This window comes from Fukomys damarensis, unplaced genomic scaffold (genome assembly GCF_012274545.1).
Source record: "Fukomys damarensis isolate Sample0158 unplaced genomic scaffold, DMR_v1.0_HiC HiC_scaffold_23, whole genome shotgun sequence".
NCBI lineage: Eukaryota > Metazoa > Chordata > Mammalia > Rodentia > Bathyergidae > Fukomys > Fukomys damarensis.
In genome coordinates this window covers 25,052,651-25,072,903 of record NW_022900935.1, presented here as the reverse complement: position 1 = coordinate 25,072,903, position 20,253 = coordinate 25,052,651, and the positions used below count along the sequence as shown (strand labels likewise).

The 20,253-nt window shown below is 42.9% G+C and overlaps 1 protein-coding gene across 4 annotated transcripts in view; it reads left to right on the top strand.

Annotated features, from left to right (window-relative positions):
* Tesk2 (testis associated actin remodelling kinase 2) overlaps window positions 1-20,253 on the top strand; it is a 91,423-nt gene that overhangs the window by 65,214 nt on the left and 5,956 nt on the right. For all 4 annotated transcript variants that reach the window (XM_010610163.2, XM_010610164.2, XM_033767229.1 and 1 more), the window contains exon 4: window positions 16,691-16,837. In XM_010610163.2, the coding sequence (XP_010608465.1) occupies window positions 16,691-16,837 (147 nt within the window). The remainder of the gene's footprint in view (window positions 1-16,690; window positions 16,838-20,253) is intronic.

The following is a 20,253-nucleotide window of genomic DNA, read 5'->3' as shown; positions in this document are numbered from 1 at the left end:
TATTGCAGCACACTTTTCGTTTTGTTTGTGTGTGGTACTGTGGATTGTGGACTGAACCCAGGGCCTTTCCATTGGGCCTATATCCCCAGCCTTTTTTTTTTTTTTTTTTTGAGACCAGGTCTTCCTAAATTACTAAACTGTCCATCCACGCTGGGTTTGAGTCTGTGATCTTCTGCCTTAGCCTCCCAGATGCTGGGATGATAGATGTGTACCACCACGGCCAGTTTGGCACACTTTATTGAAATAACTTTTTTCTCATTATAAAATCAGATATCGTTATTAAAGCAATAATTAATACTTATGTGTTTTCTTTATGACCCTCTGAGATGTAGCTATTATTATTACTATTTTATTTTATTTATTTTTTTGGTACCGGGGATCAAACTTGTGTCCTTGTGCTTGAGAGGTAGGCGGTGGTACCACTGAGCTGGCCCTATCATTGCTATTTTATAGAAGAGGAAACTGAGAATTAGCTTAAATAATACTTGAAAGGGTCTCTTTCCATTTTTTTCTAACTTTTAAATTTTAGTTTTGTTTTTTTTTTTTTTTTTTTTTTTTTTTTTTTTTTTTTTTGACCAGGGATCAAACTCAGGTCCTTGTACTTGCAAAGCAGATGGCAGAACCACTGAGCTGAGCTAAATCCCCAACCTTTCACTCCATTCTTAATCACTTTTCCTAGTGATCTCTCCCACAGATTGTACCTTAGCTTATTCTTTTTTTTGAGACAGGGTGTCACTGTGCAGTTAAGGCTGGTCATAAACTTACTGTATATCCCAGGCTGGGGATCTTCCTGCCTCAGCCTCCTAAGTGCTGGGATCATAAGTGTGCACCATCATACCTGGCTATCTTGTTGTTCTTTTAAATATCACTGTTTCCCTTTTCATTATGGTCCATCTATTTTAGGTTTATAGTTTCCAATTCATATGAGTATTTGTTTGTTTTCTCTCTTATGTCAGTTCCATGGATCTAGGATCATTTTCTTTTTTGTTTATCATTAACAACAAATAGGTAGCAGGACATGTTAATCATGTAAACAAGGTCATAGAAATACATTTCTGAGCCAGGTTTGGTGGCATACGCCTGTAATCCCAGCACTCAGGAGGCTGAGGCAGGAGGATCACCATGAGTTTGAGGTCAGCTGGGACTTCATAGTCAGATCTGCAAAAAAAAAAAGCTTCAGAGTCAGACTCAATCATTTAGAAAACAATTTTATAATTCCCTAAAGCCTTCTGGGTAACATTATACCCAGGTCTAGTGCTTTGCATGGATTGAAAGTTGGCTATAGCAAATAGGGGTAGAGTGTTCGTTTTGCCTGTGTGAGGCCCTGGGTACAACTTTCAGAGAAAAGGAAAAAGATCAAAAGAAAGTTGGTCAGGCTCTTAGGCCATTGCCAAGGCCTTGGGCTCAATCCTCAAAGTGGTTGGGTATAGTGAGTGACACATGTCTGTAATTTCAGCACTCTGGGATGTTGAGGCAGCAGTTCAAGCCTAGACTAGGTAATTTAGTGAGGTACAGTTTCAAAATTTAAAAAAATTAGGGATGAGGATGTAGCTCAGTGCAAAAGCCCTGGGTTCAATGCCTAGTGTTGAAAAAAAAAATCTCCAGTACAAAAGAAAGGAAAAGAAGGAAGGAAGGGAAGGGAAGGAAGAAGGCTAGCCTTGTCTGTTTCCCAGAGAGCCCTAGTAACTTGTGAAGAAAAGATAAAAATAGGTAAGTTTGCCAGACATGGTGGCACATATCTGTGATGCTAGCTAGCACTCAGGAGGCTGAGGGAGGAGGATCTCTATTCAAGGCCATCCTGGGCTATACATGGAATTCAAGGATAACCTGCAGTGCCGAGTGAGAACTTGTCTCAAACAAGCAAACAACCCCCAAAATAGGTAAGTTAAAGATTTTGAAAAAATAGCAAAATCTATGCAGACGTGTTCACGAGGGAGCGTGGCGCCGTGGTAAAGTGCGTGCCTGGCACTTGTGGCCCTCGGTTACACACACTTTGACCCGTCCATCTGGTGTTACCCGCTAAGCAGGGCACACCATTCTGACACCCGAGGTGGTCCAAAACTAAGGAAAAGAATTTCCTTTCTTCTGTTGAGGATGTAGATGGCCCCTCCTGATATTTGTTTGTGCCTAGACCTGAAATTTACTTTTTTGTAGTAGAGCCAGAGCTGGCTGAGGCTGAGTCCTCTGTCCCCACTCCTTCATTTGAATAACCTTTTTGACTTTCTATGAAGTTGAGGGTGTCTGATTACCTACCTTTAGCTGGCAGAGAAGATTTCTGCCTGTCCTTGTGACTGTTGGTCTGGGAAGCTACGTCTCCCCTAGGGCAAATTGGAAATTTCACATTCCCTTCTAATCTGAAGCTACTTTTACCATTACAAAATACCATTTGATAAGCTTTTGCTTGACTTCTTCCTTTTAAAAGTTATTCTTGTTTATTTATTTTTTGGACAGGGTCTCACTATGTCCTTCAGGCTGGCCTTGAACTCATCCTGCTCACTGTGTAGCCCAGGCTGGCCTCAAACTCACAGCCGTCCTCCTGCCTCAGCCCAAGTGCTGGGATCACAGGCGTGCACCACCACGCCTGGCGACTTCTTGCTTATGCAGAGGCCAAGTAGTGCGGTGATACAGGCTAAGGAGGTAGAGGAAAAGATTAATTCATTTGCAGACAGCATCTCTTTTTTTTTTTGGTACCAGGGATCATACTGAGGCCCTTGTGCTTGCGAGGCAGGCAGCAGAACCACTGAGCCAAATCCCCGGCCCAACAGCATCTCCTTTGATTAAAAACTTAACCTCTTTAGGTACAGTGGTGCGCTTGGGAGGCTAAGGCAGGATCACAAGTCTGAGGCTAGCCTGAGCGACCTAGTGAGACCCTGTCTCAAACAAAACAAAACAACTTTAACCTCTCTTGGTTTCCTTTTTCATTCTGTCTGCTGTCAGTTCTCAGATCTGGGGGTGGGGCAGGGCAGGATATTGCTTCTTTCAGTCTGAGCTCCACGACTGAGTGGTATCAGAGGTTCCTCTCCAGATCCCTGAGAGTTCAGGTTGTGGCAGCTCCGGGGTAGCAACCAGGAGATAGCGATTTTGAGTAAGGCCCTGGTCTTCAACAAGTATGTTGATGGTAGAGTTGTCATGGATTTTGGAGAAGAAAAACAGACCATCTGGAGTGGTCAGAAGATCTGGCCCAGTTTAAATTATGCCAGAGGCTAGGGGTATAGCTCAGTGAGGGGTGCTTAGTATGCGTTAGGCTCTGGGTTCAGTCTCTAGCATCAAAGAGAAAGAAGCAGAGACAGAGACAGATTATTATTTAATTAATAAAATTCATTTTTGAGCCTATTGACTGTTGGTTCATTTATTTAAGAAAATTTGTTCTACAGTTTTCTTTTGATATTTACTTTAAACAAGTTTGATTTTGATTATGAAATGCTTGATACAAGAGTTTTAAGTCTGGCTAGTTGCGGTGGTGCATGCCTGTAATCCCAGCACTCAGGGAGGCTGAGGCAGGATAATCTCAAATTCAATGCAGCAATTTAAAATTTATTTTTTTGTACCAGGGATCGAACTCGGGACCTTCCGCTTGAGAGGCAGGTGGCGGAACCACTGAGCTAAATCCCCTGCCAGCAATTTAAAATTTAAAAGGATTCAATCCCCAGTACTACAGAGAGAGAGAGAGAGAGAGAGCGCTGAAGAAAGTACAATCTTCTCTTTTTTGTTTGTAGTACTGGGGGTTGAACCCAGGACCTCACACATGCTAGGCAAGTGTTTTACCACTGAGCTATACCCCTAGTTCACAATCATGTTCTTTAAATCTTGTACATAAAGGGCCTTTATTGATGTCTGTAGTGCTCAAATGCATAGAAAAACACTTGTACTACTTCAGGTGTACTAAATAAGCACATACTCTTAAAGCCGTGAATGGGTCTGTTTGTGGCTGTATCCACGTGTGGGAAGTGAAAGTAAAGAGGGGAAGGTATCTCTATGGCTGCCTTCTGCTTGGCTAAAGCTAAAGCTGCTGATAAATATTTTCTATCATTTCCAAACGGAGGTCTCATGGGATTCTGACCATTGAGGAATCTCCTGATAGTATCCTCAGAACTTTGTATAACTGAACAGCTAGACATACTGTTTTGCATATCTTTATATTCAGTACCCACCACAGTACCTGTTATATAATATGCATTATTAAATATTTGTTTTTGCATGGTGTTTTATGAAAAAATTCCTCTAGAGGGCCAGGGATTTAGCTCAGTGGCACTGTGTCTACCTTGCAAGCTCAAGGTCCTGAATTCAATCCCCAGTACTGGGGAAAAACAGTTCCTCTAAAGGCATACTTCTCTTTTTTATCTGTGTGTGTGTTTGGTTGTACTAGGAATTAAACCTAGGTCCTTCAGACTGAGATACATTGCAGCCCTTTTTTTGGCAGCGGGTACCAGGGATTGAACTCGGGACCGTTTGCTTGCAAGGCAGTGCCATTGAGCTAAATCCCCCATCTCATCCCCAGTCCTTTTTAATTTTATTTTTATTTTGAGACAGTGTCTTGCTGTAACTACATTGCCCAGGCTGGACTCAAACTGGCAGTCCTCTGAATTTATAAGCTTCCTGCCTCAGCCTCCCAGGGTGCTGGGATTACAGGCATGTGCTACCACACGTGGCTAATGATTGGTCTCTTAACACAGCTTTCTTGGTAAAAGGACAGTGTCTCTCAAGGGTTGTGAAAGTAAACCCTTCATGCCTTAGAGGTGAGGTCCCTATGAATAATGCCTTTGAAGTGAAGGTAGCTGAGGCCCACTGCCATGTCATAGGCCGGTTTCACCCTCACAGTCCAGGGCAAGCGCAGGTCGCTGTCCAGCAACTGTCCCAGGTTTGGGGGAGGCCTTGCTCATGCTCAGTGGGTGCTCTATTGTTGAGTTCTACCCTCAGCCCTTAAATTATATTTTAATGGCTAATTGTGAAAGGGCTTCCAATAAATGAGGGAACTTAATGCTTGCTTTTATTTATTAAATGCATGTTATTATGCACTTAATCATTCAACAATTTTTTTGCTTACTTCACTGGATACTGGGCTTACCGAGAAAAGACCTGGTCCCTGCCATTGAAAAGAGAGTAGAAATACTTAAGAGGATGCAGAAGTGGCGTAAAGGGATGGACTGGGTATCAGGGAACACTTCCTAGAAGTGGGGCCCCAGTCAGGTTTAGAAGGACAAATCAAAGTTAGAAAAGCTACAGAGGGGAGGAAGAGTACACTGGGCATAGGTAGCATGCATGCAAGGGAGAGCAAAATACTTTAGTATTCTGGACCATATTTTAGATTAGTAAAAACCTTTACTGTGTAGCTGCTATACCTAGTTCTGCTTTTTCTTTTGGTTCGGTCACTACTGCTGGCTGTTTGCTCAGGCAGGCGTGACGGCCTTCCTGGAGGGGAGGTTGTGTAGTGGTGATCTCAGGCCTTGGCAGGTGCACGGATGTGCACTTATAGTGGCTGCAGATCCTCACGCTGAGAACTGGAGGCTCCTTTGGATCACAAGCCTCCCACAGGGTGCTCTTGGGATGCCTGTCCTGGAATTACCCAGGGCAGTAACAAAGCTTTCTTTTCTTCTTTAAACCAAGCCAGCAGGATGGGATGTCTGGTCTCATGTTTGTTGGAGCAAACCAACAAATGTGCAGTGGCCGGCACAAAGGCATTGTTGGGCCACAGTGAAAAGTAGGTCGGGCTCAGGCTCTTCCCTCTAGAAGACCCGTCCAGAGAGCAGGGGTCCAGCAGCCACCAATTTTGCTGTTTGGACATCGATGCCAGGTTTTGACTTCTTTCTGACTTACTGGTAGCACAGAGAGTTAGATTTCTGTGTATGTGCGCACGCACACGCACCTGCCTCTCTGTCTCTCTCTCTCTCAGCTACATCCTCAGCCCTCCTTTTAATTTCTGTGTTTGAGACAGGGTCTCCCTTAGTGGATAAATTTACTGGGCTTAAATTTGTGATCCTCCTGTCTCAACTTCCCAGAGTGCTGGGATTGTGGGCGGGTACTACCACACCGGGCTGGGGTCTCTTCATTACTGCTCTCAACTTCTCAGTTTGGAATCTCTGAGTTGCTTTTGACTCTTTTTCCTCAGTTCTCATATCTGTCATTCAGTTGCTAAATCCTTGCATTATCTGAGTCTCTTTCATGCATATAACATCACTCCAAGCTCACATGCCATCTTGCTGCTTCAGTGCCCTTGAAACATGCTTCTAATTCCTCCTGTGTCCTGCTACCAGATCTTTCTAAAATGCAGTCTGGGTCAGGTATTAGTTTCCTAGAGCTTCCGTAACAAAACGTTTCAATGTGAGTGACTCACAGAAGCCTGTGTGGGGCGTGGGCCTGTCATCCTAGCTCCTCTGGAGGCCGAGACCCAAGGATCACTTGAGCCCAGGAATTTGAGACCAGCCTGGGTGAGGTAGTGAGACCCCATCCAAAAGAAAGGAAGGCAGAGGGTAGGAGTGAGAAGGAAGAAGGGAGGGGGGCAAGGGAGGAAAGAAAGGAGGGAGAAGTGGAGAAAAGGAAGGAAAGGGGGGAAAGGAGTCACTTGTAACACTGGTTTTTGTTGTTTTTTTGGTACCTGGGATCTAACTCGGGTCCTTGCACTTGTGAGGCCGGCGGGAGAACCTTTGAGCTAAATCCCCATCCCATTCTAAAGACGTTTGGGGAAGACACTTCTTTACCTCTTCCTAGTTTCTGGTGGGTTGTTGACAATCCTTGGTGTTTCGTGATTCGTAGACTTGTCCTACCAATTTCTGCCTCAGTCGTCATATTTCACATCGTGGACATCTGCCCATGTGTCTCTCTCCTCCCTCTTCTTATAAGGATACCAATCGTATCAGTGTAAAGGCCCGCACACTCCAGTACGACCTCACAGCATGATTTAGGTTGAGAATGTACCCAAGACACATGCAGTCAGAGGCCAGGCGTTTGGAAGGTGATGGGGTCAGAGGCGCTGTTATGCAGTGGGTTCATCTGCTGGTGAGTTCGGTGGCTGAGTGTGCTGTTGGAAGTGGGGTCTGCCAAAGAAGGCAGGTCACTGGGGAGTGGGCTGGAAAGGTGTGTCTCCCTCCCAGGTTCGTCCCTTCTCTCTGCTCCCTGAACACCGTGACGTGAGTAGCTTTCTCCTGCCAGACCCTCGTACCATGCCCTTCCTGCTTTGAGGGCAGCCAACTATGGGCTGAAAACATGAACTAAAACGAACCTCTCCTCCTTTAAGTTGTGGGTGTTGGGCATTGTGTCCCAGGGATGAGAAAAGACACTCGTCTTACCTTGATTACACATGTAAAGACCCTGTTTCCAATTAAGCTCACATATTTATAGGTACCAGGGGTTAGGACTTGAACATATCTTTTTAGAGAACAGTTCAACCTTGCTTAGATCATGTTGTATCTTTACCTAAAAACCTTCCTTAGCCCTCAGATCTGCCAAATCTATAGATTTTCCATCTTAGTGTTCCAGATTTCCACATTAATAATTAATATAAGAACAACCGGAAGGGCATGTGGCACACGCCTGTTTTCCCAGCCCTCAGGAGGCTGAGGCAGGTGGATTGCTGTGAATTCAAGGCCAGCCTGAGCGCTACATAGCGAGACTGTCTCAAAAACAACAACAACAACAACAAAAACCCAAAAACAATAACAAGGCCGAGAGTGTGACTCAGTGGTAGAGCATTTGCCTACCATATGTAAGGGTTGGATCTTCAGCACCAGAAAAAAGAAAAGACTGACATATTGAGAACTTTCTTTGACTTTGCTCTTTATATTTTACATACATCAACTCCTTGAACCTTCATAGAAATTCTATAGGTTAAGTACTTTAATTATTCTGTTCTGTATATGTGTATGAAAGGAGTTGGGTGAGCAGAGCATGGTGGCACGTGCCCATAACCCCATCACTGAGGGGGGCTGAGAGAGGGAACTGCAAGTTCAAGCCCAACCTGGGCAATTGAGTGACTTAATGAAACCTTGTCTCAAAATTAAAAAGGGTTGGGGATGTAGCTCAGTGTGAAGGCACTGGGTTCAATCCCCAGTGCAGCAGAAAGAGAGAAAGAAAGAATAAAAGGGAAAGGGAAGGAAAGGGGCGGGGAGGGGAAGGGAAGGGAAGGGAGAGAAAGAAATTGGATAAACCACCTGGAATTATACAATTTATAGTTGTCAGAGAGAGGATTCAGTTGTAGGCATCAGATTTTTGCATTTTGCAGTCTGTACTTAACTAGCTATTTTACTTTGGCTTCATCCTTTCTCCTTTAAGTATGTAGGAGAAAACCAAAAAAGTAACAAAAAAGGAATAACCCTAATCCTTTTTTTAAATCTTTGTGTGTCTTTTGCATACATTGTCTTCTTACCCCCAGCCAGGCCTATGAGTTGCCTTGAAATGGTACCAAATCCTCGAAAATGAGTATTAGCCAGGCATAGGTAGGGGAAGAGTGTCGGGTGAAGGGACCAGCAATGTGACCAAATGGGGGGAACTGGACTCAGGCCTTCATAAGCAGGAGGTGAGAGGCTTTGGATGCTATGCTTAGGATTCTGGGTTTTATTCTGATGACATAATAATCAGCATCATTGAATAATTTTAACAGGAGTGACTTCATATTGGCATTTTAGAAGGATCCTCTTGATTATATTGTGGAAAATGAAGTAAGAGCTGAATATTTTCTTTTTTTTCAGCTTTAATTGAGTTTATTGGTACATTTTAGGAATACAGTACAGTTACATTCATTGTTGGGATCTTGTACCTCTACATGACAAGTCTTGATTCTCATTTTTTCCCCTTACTCCTGCCCTCCCTTCACCCCCTCCTCCCCTCCCCATCTACAAACACTTTATCTTCATCTTTTCATTATCTCACATTGTTTTCTTTTCCCTTATTACCCTTCCCCTACCCATCCCACCTTCCCTACACCTTTAGTAAGAGCTGAATCTTTTCAAGATGCAACAGGGGCAAGAAGACTAGAAAGCAGAGAGCTGATGCTGTAAGATACTGACAGTGGCAGACTGAGCTGTATACTTTGGGCCAGGCACTGTGCTGGAGTCTGCTTATCTTATCTCTTAATCACTCTACCTTTGGTCAAGCAGCAGATCCTGTTGATTTGACCTCTGAGATGCCTCTCAGATATTAACCTCCTTTCCCTTCTTGCTGCCTTGCATTATTCAGGCCTTTGTTACTTCCCACCTGGACAATTCTAAAAGCAGGCCCATGGCCCTAGCCTTAATTCCTTTCTGGCCTTTCCAGTTACAGTTGGGATGCTGTTTCTGTGGAACATATCTGATCACTTTTTTCATGTGTGAGGCTTTTGCGTCATCTCTGTGGATGTGATCTGGAACGTGAACGGAGGGCGGAGGCTGGCCCCACTTATCTTCGTGTTTTCACCTAGTAGATTGTCGTGTTTCTATAGGTAGACAAATAAAGGGATGCACAGATCTTTGTTAGTACAACTCTCTCCTTTCCCCATCTATAAAATACATATAAAATTTACTGTCTTAACCATTTTCTATATACAGTTCAGTGACATTAAATACATTCATAGTGTTGTGCAAAAGTTACCACCATCCACCTCCTAAAACTTACTGACTTGTAAAAGTGAAACTCTACCCATTAAACAACTCCCTATTCCTTCTTTCCCCCGCCTCCTAGTAACTACCATTTTGCTTTCTGTCTCTGTGATATTTAACTATAAGTACATCATAGAAGAGGAATCAGATAGCATTTTGACTTTTTTTTTTTTTTAAATAAGGAGAAAGTCTTGCTATGCAATTCAGGCTGGTCTTGAGCTCACTATGTAGTCCGGGCCTGCCTCGAGCTTTTAATGAAATCCTCCTGCCTCAGCCTCCCAAGTGCTGGGTTTGAACTTGTGATCCTTCTGCCTCGACTTTCCAGAGTGGTAGGACTGATTGATTTTAGGCATGTGCCATCATGCCTAGGTATACCCACATTTGTTATTTCCCAGGCAGTGTTTAAACCCAGGATATTACATTCATGTAAACAGGGAAGTTGTTTGTTTGTTTGAGACAGGGTTTCACTGTGTAGTTCAGGCTGGTCTTGAACTCCAAGAAATCCTCCTGCCTCAGTCTCCTAAGTGGTGGGATTACAGGCATGTGCCCCCATGCCTGTTGCAGAGAGATTGTTATCCTCATGTAAAGGTGGCAGGAAGGGAAAGGGTATTCAATAATTGTTTTACAGCAATGATCCAGGTGTGCTGGGAGTGGTGGCACTCAGCACCCAGGAGGCTGGGGCTCACTAGGCTGTGCTACCTAGTGAGTTTGAAGCCAGCCTGAAGTACATAGCGAGATGCATGTCTACAATCCCAGCTACTGAGGAAGCTAAGGGAGGAGGATTGTTTGAGCCCACAACTTTGAAATCAGCCTGAGCAACATAGTGAAACCCCATCTCAAACAAAAAATGTTTTTAGAAGTGACCCAAATTTATATTCATAAGTAGATAATTGAATATCCACTTACCTGTCCCTTTTGTGATTTGTTTTTTTTAGAATGTTGGCATGTGTTATGGTTTGGGCCTAGATGTCCCCCAAAGCCTCACATGGTCATAGGCTTCACTGAGTGTGTGAAGCTGGAATTGATTCATGCAATGCTAGGCTCAAGGGCACTAGGATTAAGGGTGTGAGTGCTGCCTGCTCTGAGTGGTCTGAGTAAAAGGGGCAGGGAGACACAGTTAACCCTTCTTTACCTTTGCTAAGGTATGCGCACCATGTTGTTGCTCAGTGAGGCCTGTTTGACAAACCTTCCTTGGAGCTAGCCAATTATGGACTGAAACCTCTACAGACTGTAAGCCAAATAAACCCCTTCCCCTCCAACTTTGGGTGTCAGGTATTTTGTCTCAGCAATGAGAGAAAAGTAACTAACACAGCACATTTCCTATATTTTAGTAGTAAAGGTTTATTTATATAATATTGTTTAACTTTAATGAAATCAAGTATTAAACATAAATGAAATAAAAGAAACTCTGTTATAATGATTTTTTTTTTTTTTCCTTGAGACAGGGTCTCATTATGTAGTTGAGACTGACCTGGAACTCACAGCGATCCTCCTGCCTCAGCCTCCCGAGTGCTGGGATTACAGGCGTGTGCCACCACACCCAGCTGTTATAATATTTCTTTAGACCAGGAGGAAAAGAGGCAGGTTTTGGCCTGACTACAGTTGGTATAGGTATAGGTAACAGTAACTGAGAGATATGAAAGTACCCATGATATTTTATTGGCTGATGTTACAGTTTGTTTGTTTGTTTTTCTTATGTTATAGTTTTTTTTTAACTTAAATTTAAAATAACAATAAAAATGTTAAAACTTGTAAATAGGGAAGGGTGAAGGGAGTGAAGGGAGGGCAGGGGTATGGAGAAAAATAAGAAACAAGACATTGATTGTAAAGGTACAAGATCCCAACGTGCTTTAAATGTACCAATAAACTTAATGGGAAAACAAATGTTAAAACTTATTCTTTCTAAGTGGGCCGGGGATTTAGCTCAGCGGTTTGGTGGCCTGCCTTGCAAGCGCAAGGACCTGAGTTCAACCCCTGGTACAAAAAAAGAAAAAAACAACTTATTCTAAGTGATCGCCAGTGCCTTAGATTGTGTCATAGGACTGCCCCAGGGAAAACACTGGACTAGAAAGTGACCACACTGGGACAATTGCTCTGTCCTCTGCTTCCTGCTGAGCGATCTGTTCAGAGGCCACACAGTTGAGTCTGCACTGGGAGTCGGTTATGGGGAAGTGACCGTGACCGTTCTAACTAATGGGCACATAGTGTGCAGCAATGTAGAAATCTTCCTCGTTGGCAGATTTCAAGCTTCCTTTCTTCATACACGCAAAAGTCTTGGGACATTGAGAAGCTGTGGTTTCTGAGGGTCCAGAGGCTTACTGGTTGTACCAGTGTATTCACAGGGTTTTTAAAAATAGGTGACAGGGGCTGGGGATTTGGCTCAGTGGTGCCGCCACCTGCCTCCCAAGTGCAAGGTCCTGAGTTCCACCCCCGGTAAAAAAAAAAAAAAAAAAAAGTTGTAAAACACTGTGAAATTCAATCTTCAATCTAAGTCCCTGCAGTTTTTCTAAAACAGTTTATTCTTTCATTAAGAAAGTTTAAGCTAGCATTAATAAATTAAAAAGAAATTGATTGTTCACCTTTGTTTCATGCCCATTTCATATTGTTGTCTGTGTTATAATTCATACTTTTGCTACCATTTCTGATATGTAAGATTGGTTGTCCAGTAAATATTTCATAAAGAGTTCAATTGTAGGGCCAGGGTGCTCAGTGGTTCCGTTGCCTGCCTCGCAAGCACAAGGTCCCGAATTTGATCCCAGGCACCAAAAAAAGTTCAATTGTAAATAAACTATTATGACTAATTTTTGAGGAAAAAAAAAAAGGTTGTAAAAAGCAGCTTGTAAATTTGGCTTCTCTCTCTGGTACTGGTTTGTGCTTTCTCCATCTTATCCTGCAAAAGCCAGAGTCTGTTAGTCTGATTCCTCATCTTATCTCACCTTTTTTTACACTTTGTACTTTCTGGGCCAGCCTAATGATTTCTTTAGGCCTTCAGAGACATTGCTGAACAGGTGTGTGAAAGAAACAAGAGGACTGATTTGGCTTACAGTGTCAGAGGCTTCACATGGCCCCATGGCCTTGAAGCACAGGGCAAGGCAGAAATACTGCAGCAGAAGAGCTGGCTGGGGAATGCTGCTCATTTCATGGCAGACAAAACCAGGGAGGGACCAGGGACAAAGCTGTACTCTCCAGGGAGCCCACTGCACCCTACCAAGGCCCACTTGCCAATAAGCCCATGGGGCTTCCAATAAGCTCCGCAGTCCAGTGGATGAGTAATTGATGGGGTTAGAGCTCTCACAGTCCGGTCACCTTCCAAAAGCCCCATCTCTGAGCACACGAGCCTTTCCCAGGACATTTTAGTTCCAAATCACACCACCAGGCTTCCCCAGAATCCACAAGCGCTCTTACTGGTTAGTGTTGCTTCTACTTGGCGCTCGGTGGGGAAGACCAGCTTTCCACGTCACACAGTCACCGTGCCGAAGATGGGAACCACTGCCTTGTCCAATGTGTTGAATCTCAAAGCTAAAGAAATCTGCCTGCCTGATTAAAGGGCAGCTTTAGCCTGGAGTTTGCAAGTTCAGTTTCTTTTCAACAAGTGGACACCTCAAATGTGAATTTTTAGGTAGATTCAAATGGAATAAAAAGAAGGCATTGTACTTCTGCCTTCGTTATGGACTATTTTGAGATTTCCAAAGGTGGGTTATCAAGTAGAGAGGAGTAAATCAACAGGTTTCCATTTTGAGAAGTTAGAAGGTATATTTTTAGCCATTGTCTCTGTCTTGCCAAACCTGGTCTACCTCATACAGGAATCTGATGTCCTGCATGGTGCTGCCCCCAACTGGTACCTTTCAGTGCTCATATTACTAAGAAAAATCTCAGCTCATAAGACATTTTTCTTTTGTGCATTTTAATATATTTTATTAGATTCTTATAATAACATTGTGAGTTAGGCAGATCAGGGATTATCATACCTACCTGATAGATGGGAAAACTGAAGGATATATAGCATTTTTAGATGATTTGCCCAAAGTTAAATGGCTATTAGGAGGCAGAATTGGACTATAATTCAAATTCTTGCCCTTTATTCTATTAGGTGTCCTAGTCCTTTGTAATTCAATATCTCTCCCTAAAATGTAATGAGATTAATTTTATACTTAGAAAAATTTCCCCCTTTATTCCTTGAAAGAAGGAGATAAAATATTATGTAAGGTTTAAGTAGATTTATTTATTTTGTGACAGCATCTCATTATGTAGTTCAGGCTGGCCTTGAACTCACAGTGACCCTCCTGCCTCGGCCTCTCGAATTATAGGTGTGCACCACCGAGGTTGGCAGTAAATAAATACATTAATTACTTATTTAGAGATGGGGTCTTGCTATGTATTGAACTAGTGTAGTCCAGGCTGTTGTTGAACTCGAGGTGATCTTCCTGCCTCTACCTCCCAAGTATTAGGATTATAATGTGCACCACTATGCCCAGCTAGTAGATTTATTTTTGAATTCCTTTCTGCATGAGGCTGTCTGATTCAGATGTTGTAGTCTCCAGGGCATTGTAGTTAATAGAGCCAGACTGTATTATCTGTCTCTCTCTGTGACTTATTAATTGAATATCCTTGAGTAAAATGTTTAACCTTTAAATGCGTTCTATAAAATGAGAATAATATAGATGAAGGCTATGCACCAATTCCAAAATTAGAACAAACTGTAATCTGAAACACCTCTGGCCCAAGCAGTTCAGATAAGGGATCTCAATCTGTAGTACCCTTACCTCATAGAGTTACCATACAGATTAAATGAGGTAATATGCATTAAATTCTTAGAATAGTGCCTGGCACAATATAAGTACTATGTAAATATGTGCATTAGCTGCAAAAGTAGTAGCTGCTGTTATCATTATTGATATGTAAAGATATTTACACTGTTTTTTAAAAAACAAGGCAGTGTTCATAGATACACAGCAACAGTGTACTGCCACATTTCTTGGAAGACTACATCTTCTCGTCGTCTTTCCCACAGCCTTATCTTTTACTCACTCTGTAGTTCACATTGCTCACACTCTGGTCTTCACCACTTTACTGAAACCACTTAGCTATGGCTACCAGGGACTTTCTAGTTGCCAATTTAGAGGACATTTTCAACCACATCTTGCTTGCCCTTGTAGCATTTGATGCTGTTGTTCATTTCCTTTCTGGAATATTTGTCTTTACCTTTTATGATGACTTTCTTGCCTTTGACCCCCCTGCCTTTGTCTTTAGATTTTACTGCTCCTTGGGGTTTTAATCTTTTTACCTTATGTCTTAACTCCTAGGCACTTTCCTATATTACTTGGCAACAGTGTCCTTCAGCTCAATGTTGTTGCCTCCCAAATGTTACTGTCCTTCCTGACTCTTCCTAAACTGTAAACTTGTCAAGGGACATCTCTGCCTTAGTTGTTCTACAAGTGCCTTTAATTCACTGTGCCCTTGCTGGCCTCGCTATCTTTAAACATTGCCTCTTCTAAAAACCTGCTCTTCTCCCTGTTCTGTGGACGTTTAATGATGACATCCATGGACCAGTAGCCTGGAGTCAGCCTAGACCTTTGCATTATTCCAGCCCTCGATCCATTGCAATCATCAAGGCTTTTTTGACTCTGCCCTCAAAATACATGTTGAATCTTGCCTTGTTCCAATAGCTCCACTATTACCTTAACTCAGATGCCTTTCTCTCACCAGGATTACTGCAATACCCTCCTAACCTATGTCTCCTCTATATCCTGCACTATAATCCACCTGTCATACCATTGCTAAAATAATCTTTTTTAAAAAAGCATATATGAAAAAGAACAAATATGACCATCTTGCTTCACTGCTTAAAATGCTTCTTTTATTCCCAAGAGTCAGGATGAAGTCCATATATCTTAACAATCATATCAGCCTCACTTCCTGCCTCTCTTGTCCATATACTCCGGCCATAGGGAATAAGGTTCCTGAATGCTGTAAGTGCACACTCTGTTCCCTCTGTGTGGCTGTATGCTTCTCGTATTGTTTTGCTGTTAAGACAAAACATGTTAATGTATGGGTTGTTTTTGCTAAATGAAAACCTCAGTATTCAGGTTAATTTGTAGTGTTGACACTTTTCAATAAATAAGTTGGCTTTGGGTTGTACTTTGGGCACTCATCTCTAAAAGGTTCCCCATTACTGCCCTGAGTCATCCTTTCTGACTCCTTTATTTCTTCTGACATGCCTAAACTAAGGAACTTTATGCTTAGCACTACGTAATATAGTCATAGTGATAGGGAAAACTTTAATAGTGAAAACTTAGGAAATGTCACAATATAACTTCTGCCCCTCACTCTGCTTAGCTCAGAATTAACCAGTACCGGAGACAACTAGTCTCCCCACAAAAGTTTTGTAAGTGAAAAGAACCATTGTTAGCTTTGTTGACCAGACAAGCTCCCTTCCCCCTGACTAGAATAGGTAACTGAATAAATCTTAAAGGTGACTTTCCCTGACAAAGAACTGCATCCGGGTTGAAATTCAACTGCCTTGCTATTATGTTTTGGGTATTAGCAATGTGAGCTGTGAAAATGCAATGTAACCAGCTGAATGAGATCAAGGCTGTAAAACCCAATAAAAGAAGTTGTAACCCAATGGTGGGGGTCGATGAGGGCACCGTCATTAGGCCTCATCGATTCCGTCTATGGAGTAAACTTTTATTTTACTTCCATTCTGCTGCCTCTCTGTGTGTCACTTGCCAATTCCTTACGTAACAATAGATTGTGATCTCTTCAAAGGAAGGTATCATTGTGTATAGCACCTACTAAATGTTTGGATGCAGAGTAAGTCCTTAGTAGCTTCCTAAGTACACTAAAACAAGTATACAAAGCCAGACATGGTGGTGCATGCCTGTAATCCCAGCACTTAGGAGGCTGAGGCCAGGGGACTGCAAACCCAGCCTGAGCAGTTTAAGATTTAGCAAGAACCTGTTTAAACAAACAAAAAAATCTTGAGATGTAGTCTCAGTGCAAAGGATCTGCGTTCAATTTCCAGTACTACAAACAAACAAAAAAAGTACACAAGCTCATTTTCTGTGTTTACTGTCTACCCTAATCATTTCTGATAGCAGCTGGCTTTTCCTTGTGTTTTGCAGTATATCAACTCTGGGAACCTGGAACAGTTGCTGGACAGCGACCTGCACTTACCCTGGACTGTGAGGGTGAAACTGGCCTATGACATAGCAGTGGGCCTCAGCTACCTTCACTTCAAAGGCATTTTCCACCGAGACCTCACCTCAAAGGTATGAAGGGTTTACTTTTGCAATGCTTAAGAGACACAGCCCTCTTTTACCAAGAAAGCTGTGTTAAGAAACCAATCATTACTCGGGCACAGTGGCATATGCCAGTAATCCTACAATATGGGAGGCTGAGGCAAGAGGATGGCAAGTTCCAGCCCAGCCTAGGTAACTTAGTAACTTAGCAAGACTTTCTTGTTTGTTTGTTCTTTTAAGTTTTTTGAGACGGTGTCTCGCTGTAGTTCAGGCTGGTCTTGAACTCACTTTGCAGTCTAGGCTGGTTTCCAACTCATGATGGTCCTGCTGCCTGAGCCTACCAAGTACTGGGATTACAGACATGTGGAACCACACCCAGCTAAGACTCTGTTTTAAAAATTAAAAAGAGCTAGGGATGTAGCTCAGTGCCAAGGCCCTAGGATCAATTCTCAATACTGCCACCACCAGCAGAAAAAAGGGAAAAAGGGCTAGGGATTTAGCCCAGTGGTTCCACCGCCTGCCTTGGAAGCGCAAGGTCCTGAGTTCTATCCCGGGTACTAAAAAAAGGGGGAAAAAAACGGAAAGAAACCAATCATTAATAGCTTTGGAAGTGTGAAGATTTCTTACACATTTAACATTTATTCATTTAGCTGGGCTTGATGGCAAGTGCCTATAATCCCAGCGCTTAGGAGGCTGAGGCAGGAGAATTGCCATGAGTTCAAAGCCAGCCTAAACTACAAAGTGAAAAACTGCCCCTAGGCCAGGGATTTAGCTCAGTGGTGTCACTGTCTGCCTCACAAGTGCAAGGTCCTGAGTTTGATCCCCAGTACCCCCGCAAATCATTTAACATTTAATCACAGAAGACATAATTCACTTTTTCTATATTGAGACAGGGTCTATGTAGCCCAGGCTGGCCTCAAACTCACAGCAGTCTTCCTGCTTCAGCCTCCTGAGTGCTGAGATTACAGGTGTGCACCACCTTGAAAGCTGTAATCTATTATTCTTTATAGCTAGTCCTGAGGAAGCCTATATCTGCTCAAAGCAAGTACCTTTCTATGTTAAGCCGGGCAATACATACATCATGAGAGCCTTTATATTTGACTTTAATCTCTTGAATTGTCGCCAGAGTGGATAACAGGTGGAGGAATAAGATATTCTTTTTTTTTTTGATACCAGGGATTGAATTTGGGACCTTGCGCTTGTGAGGCAGGCATGGTGCCACTGAGCTAAATCCCTGGCCTGGAATAAGATATTCTTGTGCTGTTGGAAATCTATCAGTTTTCTCTCCCATGGCCTTCCAGAAGTAGCTCTTACCCAGGGGTCCAGTGATTTTTAGTCACTTGAATGCGGTTTTTGAACACTCAGTGAATCAGAATGTACTGACCCATTTTTTGTCTGTGTGATTGAGTTTCTGCCACCATGCCAGTTCCTTTTTGGCATCAGCTGGTCTCTGTAGTATTCTTTTCCTGTTTGAACTGCTGTGTGACCAGGTTAAAAAAAAAGAGTTGCTTTCAGAGCAAGTTGGCCATGCTATAAAGCAGGCAATTCAAGGCCAAAAGGCCCAGGATACCAACATTATAGGCTTATAAATAATATTGTTTGATTATGGATGGGAGAACTCTTTGATCCTGTACTTTGATCCTCCTGCATCAGCCTCCTGAGTCTCTGGGATTATAGGTGTGTGGCACTGCTCACAGCAAATTCATCCTTTTAAAATATGCATTTTATTGGTTTCTAGCATCTTCAACCATTACCACTATTCAATTTTAGAGCTTTGTCAGTACCCCTCAAAAAAAAATAACCCATGCCCTATTCCTCTCTTCTTTCAGCCTTGGCAACTACTAACCTATCTTTGTTTTGGTTTTCAAATTTGCTTAGTCTAGACACTTCATATAATTTGAATCATATGTCATAGTCAGCTTTCAAATAGAGGAGAACACAGATTTATATTTTAGAAAGATGATGATGAAAAGCCTAGAGTCTAAAGGTAGAGAAAGGAATCCAAAACCATAGTGTCATAGAAGCCAGGAGAAAATAGCTTCCATCTGTCTTCTCATAGCCGGTCTGTTAGCTCTGTGACTGTGTCTGCCTTATTCTCTGCACACCCAATACTACCCTGATTTATGAATCCTGTATAAACACACATAAGGAAGTAATCAGGTATATCCCACACTGAAAGATCAAGTAATGTAAGGACTAATTTTGTCTGTTGAGCGTAGTATTACAGAATTCACCAGAATCTTCAGTGAGAGTACAGTACTTCCAGCAGAAGCCAGTGAGGATGAAAAGGGAGAAAAGAGAATCAAACCAACAAGTGTGGCCAGTCAAACCGGATCAGCGTATATTCCTGAAATAGGCTCAGGACTTAGTTGGGAAAGCTCTGAGGGGCTACTCTGGGTCAGGGCTCCTCTTTATTTTTATTATCACTTCAGATGCAGAATTCTAAAGTTTTTGAGGGGGGATTTTTGGTTTTTTTAGCCTCCTGTTTTTCTGTTTGGCTCTAATGCACAGCTGTTGGCTATGGAGAAACCTTGAGAGGCGGTGGTCACATGCCAGGTAGTTTAGGCTGGGCAGCCTTGCCCCACACTGCAGAGTCGCAGTCACTCTGGCCTTGGCCGTTTCTCAGCTGCTTGTGGAGATGCTGCTCTGAAATCTCTTTCTACTCAATGGGTGGCCTGCATGAGTGAACATTAGTCCTCCATGAACGCGAAGATGGGGCAAAAATAGAAAAGCTTTGACAGGGGCAGTGCACAGTGACCATGTTCTGTTCTTATCTGTACTTAACCCATTGCTTCCAAGTTGACTTTAACAGGGTTGTTTCTAAGGACCATAAAACAAATAGTAAATTGGACTTTATGTATTTATTATTATTATTGTTTGTTTGTTTTTTTTTTTTGGTTTTTTGAGAAAGGGTCTCACGATGTAGTTGAGACTGAACTGGAATTCACTATGTAGCCCAGGCTGGTCTCAAACTCACAGCAATCCTCCTGCCTCAGCCTCCCGAGTGCTGGGATTACAGGCGTGCACCACCATGCCTGGCGTAAATTGGACTTCAGACTGAACCTTGGAGACAGAGTCTGAGTTGTTGGTAAAATAGGAGGGAGAGGGGAAAGAGGTGACACTGTCTCACTGGCTATGACCTATACCCAGGACTTTGGCTCACAGGCAAGTTGGCCTCAGGCCCATCTTCTCACAGTTAAAGTCAGGGAGCTGGGCTGCTGATCCAGCAGGACTGATGGGAGGGGCCAAAGCCAGAACAAACGCAAGGACAGTCCTGGGAAGCCAGTCGAGGAGGCACATTCATCCAGGGTAGATTATATCTGGATGTGATGCAATCATAGGCTCCTTCCAGATCCAGGGAATATAGTGTGATCACATCAAGGTCAGAATAAGGAAGTAATTTGTACCTGATATTCAGTAAGCAAGAGGTTCCATGGCAACTAGAT